Genomic DNA, 5,149 nt, shown 5'->3' with positions numbered 1-5,149 from the left:
GAAATGACATCTTTCCAACACCCAACTTCAGTAAATGCACCTTTTCATGTACAAAATAACTCAGCACAGTCTCCCCTAAGAAAATATTTTTCTCCTCACAGAACCAGGTTTCATGCCTAACCTCAGATGGTCTGACTACTTCGAGAACAATCAGCCACTTATTTATTGAACAAACATGAAAAGACATTCATTCTCTTTAAAAAGCAGTTTTCTTCAGCCTTCATAACACAGAAAACAGAACAAAAAATAGGGATGTTTTGCACTGCTTCCTTTAATTTTATTGAGTGTGAATTTATATAATTAATATAAAGTTACTTCATTCTCCGGAGATCAAGACACCTTACAGTATAAAATTCCCTGAGATACAATATGCAATTTAAGGGATCACATAATTCTCTATTCCACTTACATAATAATCAAAAAGTAATGGTAATTCTTCACCTTATAAAACCCAGAAGATAATGATCTTCCTTTCTCTCCCTCCACCCCAATATTTTAAGGCATGGAATAAAAAACTTTTTCAAAATGTATTCAAGAAAACTTTTCTACTTAAAATAGAGAATAGCTTTCCCCAATTTTTACAACTGGATTGTATACCTCATCTGCAATGCCTTGTGGATTCTGGCACCCAATGTGCAAACCAGTTTGTTCAGGCAAACTTTACATTTATCATTGAACTAGAGCTCTACAAAGTGCATTACAAAAGCTGGTCCTTTGCCTGTAACAGTACACTATTAACCTGTGGTGTGGATGACACCAAAAACCAGAGCTTTATAGAAATTCTGTAACATTGACTTCAGCTATAGGCCTGGGCTGAGCTTCCTCCCAAATGGAGAGCCACAAATTTGCAACATCCATGTAAGAATGATGACATTAGAAAAGGCTTCCCTTCTCCCAAGCCAAGTAATAATTATTACAATTAATTATTACAAATCTGCAGTTTTCACCATAGAGTTCTTGAAAATCCTCAGTGCACAATTTACAAATACTGTTCACTTTACAAAAAGGATGCTTTAATTGCTTTGTAGATATTTTCTGAATTTTACAAAAATATTTCCTCAAAGATTTCAACTCCTTTTTTCAGAAAGGCTGAGGAAAAAAAATTAATGTTTGTGATCTCTGGAAATTCCCATGCTCCTGTAGCCTGATCTTCTGCATGTGGCATTACTCATTACTCATTACTCATTACACAGAAGACCTGTGTGCCTAGAAGCTTTCACAAAATGCTAAAAAAATTAGGAGGACTGAAAAAAATGCACTAGTTTCAGCAGACTGATAAAAAGTAGTGCAATCTTAAATATTATTTCATCACTTTTAAGACTGGAGTTTTGTATACAGTTATGTGAACTCTAATAAAAACTGAACAGAAAAAAAAAATTTATAAATCCAAAGGAGAAGAGGGAACCTATCATCTTGACACTTATAAATTGGAGTTTTAAAAATATCAAACCCAGTATTATGGGGGTAGTACCTACTGACAGAGAAACAGATGACCATGCCATGAAGAACTCTCTTTTACTTTAAACAATCACTTTATACCTCTTGAAGTGAAAGTGCAGCATTAGGAATCATCTCTACTATATCTGACATTGCATAGATTGTTTTCACTCCCTTCCCAATAAATATTCTACAGCAATTCTGGCACTGACAATAAAAAGGTTCATCAAGTACTTTCAGCCAACCCTCCTTGCACAAAAGCAGAAGGGAATAATTGCAGAAGCCTGCAAGATCTGAACTGGTAAATCTGTGCAAATTATTAATGAATTTCATTATTATTAGGTTTTTTCCCAATAGTTTTTGGCACCATGTTTACCTAATCATAGAGAACATCTAACTAGAAATAAATTACAGTAGACTGCCAGCTCATACATCTTAAAAGCCCTCATCCAACATCCCATACTGCTTAAATCAAATCTAATCCTTTCCTAACCTAAATATTACTCACAAATGTCAGTGAGGTTGCCTGTTCTGATGTCCGTCTTTTATTTGCAACTGACTTTCCTCTTTTCCTACTTGTTCTGTGCCCATGGTTTTATTCTGAATGAAATCTCTGAGTAACTCCATGTATTAAAAAGCAGCAGAATGAACACCTTATTCATTTGGGCAGGTCTCTAGGTTGCCATTTTTTGTCACCAAATTTCATAGCTGCAAAGACAGGGAAGCTGAGCTTGTCGAGGATGTGCAATTATAACTGAAGTTTCTTTCTGGCTTTGGCTGAGCAAAATTTCTGTAACCAAAAAGTAACCACACACCTACTGCTAGGATGGCTCCAGCAAAATGTGCAAGTCTAAAATGTAAATGCTCCTGACAGGCACTGAGCAAAGGAGTTCTACCTTAAGAATCTATTTATTCATTTAAAAAATGAGCCAGAAAAAGACTACAAAACCAAAGGAAGAGAAAATAGTGAATCTTTCCCTTTTTATATTCTTCCCTCACACAATCTGTATTTTACCCACAGTGGAGATCTTATTCTCTACGGTAATTTTCTTTTTGAATGAAAGTGATTTGGGAGTTTGGGGATTTTTTTGGTAATTATTATTTTAAAAACAACAAAACAGCATTCTAACTAGTCTGTCCCCCAGCAGAATTTTTTTAAAATGCATGCCACAAACCAAAAGAGTTGATACACAACAGCAATGTCTACTGCTAGTTGAGAAAAAAGTTACCCTTTCTGTATATATATTCAATACAGTAATAAAACTCCAGCCATCCTGAGCCTTTCCCTGCATTTTCCTGTATGGCAATTATTTTGCAGAGAAAAACCATGCAGATACCTGTAAACATTTTCTAACTCCTGAATAAAGGGAGGAGGGAAGTGTTCCAATTTTCTTCCCTATGGTCTGTGTTTTCCTGTACTTGAAGTTCTACTCTACTTCCATACAGGATAAACATGCCCATGGTTTCAGCAGTAATAGGAGAAATACTTTACATCATCTGAGCTGTTTGTCCACTCAGATTCAGCCCCCTCCATAGGCTTTTTCCTAAGCAGAACAATTATTTGGTTCAAAGCATTATTAGCGGGCTGCTGGAATTTCAAGCATTGCCAAAAGGTGCTACTGTACCATAAGAGTCTTACATTCAACACTTGCGGCTCCGAATTTGTCTGTAAATAGCTTTCACACACATAAAAACCAGCTTCAAACATTCATTTTTGTCTTAGTATTACAGAAAACTAGCACTGATCATGTATCCTCTGAGAGAAGAGGAAGGTTTCACGGTCCAGGAAGTTGTCATAGCCGCCAAAATTGGTTTCAGCTGTACAGCTGAGGAATTTGGCATCGGATATTTATGTTGAGCTGCACAGAATTTTCAAACTTCTGTAACCGTACAACTTCTGGAAATTTAACTTTGCTCTTTAGGAATCATCTGGCATAATGTCTCTTCGTATCTTCATAATTTTCTCTTTAATAAAAATCTTCTTTTGCTAGGCTTTTCACAGCTTGTTTTCCTGTACCTGTATGCCTCTCCAAGTGATGCCAGTCCTCTGTGGCTAATGATCATCCTTCCCGACACCTCGGCTGTCCAGGCAAGCCTCACCCGCCAGGAACATCAGCTTTCGAACCAGCCGGCCAGATTTCTTACAGTCTTGATCTGATTCCCAGCTGCCCTCACAGCCTCGCAGACCTTGCAGAAATGCTCATCCCAGAACGAGGTGACGTGGACTTCGTACTTCTTCCTCCAGGCGAAGTACCGCCTGTAGTTGGGTTTGTTCTTATCGAGGAATTTCAGGTAGGTGGCCAGCAGCCGGGGGCTGGGGAAGTCGTCAACGTGGATGAAGGAATCGGGGGGGATGAAGCGCTCGTAGTTGGCCCTGCGGGGTCCGAGCACCACGGGCACGGCGCTGGCGGAGAAAGCGTTTCTCCAGAGCTTCTCGGTGATGTAGTCGGTGTGCTGGGAGTTCTCGAAGGCCAGGTAGAACTTGTAGGCTGAGACGGTCTCCACCAGGCCGCCCTCGGCCAGCGCCATCCCCCGCGCCCCGTACACGTCGATGGGCAGGTGCTCCTGGAGCTGGCGGTAGTAGCGCACCCGGGCGTGCTCCTCGTTCCAGTTGCTGATGACCCAGGCCACCAGCCGCGTCTTGCGGGGCAGCACGAAGGGCCGGGGCGCCGGCGGCACGTAGAGGTACCCGTAGGGAACGAACACGTCCGAGTCGCGGCGGTACGACATGGTCCAGTTGAAGAGCCCGCCCAGCCCCCGCAGCCCGGGCGAGTGCGACGGCGACTCGAAGTTCATCCAGACCCAGCGCTGGCGCGGGGGCCGCGGCGGGGCCCCGGGGGGCAGCCCCTCGGCGCCGTGCCGCGCCAGGTCGCGGTGGTGGAACAGCACCGCCTGCGCCTCGCCCAGCCGGCTGCGGTCCGCGCTCAGCCGGCAGCCGCTGATGTTGTAGCGCCGCCGGCAGTCGGGCAAGCGCCGCGGGCGGCCGAAGGGCTCCCACCACAGCAGCACGGTCACCGCCTCGTCCGCCCGCGCCGGCTCGGGCAGCGCCGAGTAGAGGGCGATTGCGGCGGCGGCGCCCAGCAGCCCGGCCGCCAGCGCCCACCGCCGCCAGCGCAGCCGCCGCCACCGCCAGCGCCGCCAGCAGCAGCGGCCACGGCAGCGCCGCGGGGCCGCAGCCATCCCCGCAGCCATCCCCGCAGCCAGCCCCGCAGCCAGCCCCGCCGCCAGCCCCGCAGCCAGCCCCGCCGCCCGCCGCCGCGGCTCTGCCCCGCGCACGGCACCGGGGCCGGGCAGCGCATCCCGGGGATGCAGCAGCTGCCGCCGCCGCCGCCGCTCGGCCCCCACCCCCGGCCCCGGCGGCGGGGAGGCGCCGGTGCTGCTGCTGCCGCCCCTCCCGGCCATGCCGGCCCGTCCTCCGCCCGGCCCGGGGCCGCCCCCCGCCCCGGGTGCCACCTTGTCCCGCCCGCCGCGGCCGCTGCCGCTCCGCCCTCGGGGAGAGCCGCGCCCGGGCTCCCGCAGGGGTTTCGCGGCCTCAGCACCGCCCCGGGCCGCTCCGCTACTATGCCCGACTCGGGGCCGCAGAGGGGATTTGTGTCCCCGCACTCAGGAGGGTCCCCGGTGAGAGCCCAGGCTCCAGCACATGCGGGAAGGGCTGCAGGGACGCTCACAAGGAGTCTCAGGGCGCTCGCACCTGGCACCTCTGGGGGGCTGG

At 47.9% G+C, this 5,149-nt stretch overlaps 1 protein-coding gene across 1 annotated transcript; it reads right to left on the bottom strand.

The window, feature by feature from the left end:
* Positions 1 to 253: 253 nt before the first annotated feature.
* Positions 254 to 4,839, bottom strand: FUT4 (fucosyltransferase 4). Its single transcript, XM_056501862.1, has one exon. It carries the CDS (start codon positions 4,837 to 4,839, stop codon positions 3,550 to 3,552), a length of 1,290 nt encoding a protein of 429 aa, XP_056357837.1. The 3' UTR covers positions 254 to 3,549.
* Between the last annotated feature and the right edge of the window lie 310 nt (positions 4,840 to 5,149).

This window comes from Oenanthe melanoleuca, chromosome 1 (genome assembly GCF_029582105.1).
Source record: "Oenanthe melanoleuca isolate GR-GAL-2019-014 chromosome 1, OMel1.0, whole genome shotgun sequence".
Lineage (NCBI taxonomy): Eukaryota > Metazoa > Chordata > Aves > Passeriformes > Muscicapidae > Oenanthe > Oenanthe melanoleuca.
The sequence above is the reverse complement of the archived record's forward strand: the minus strand, read 5'-3'. Positions and strand labels throughout refer to the sequence as shown.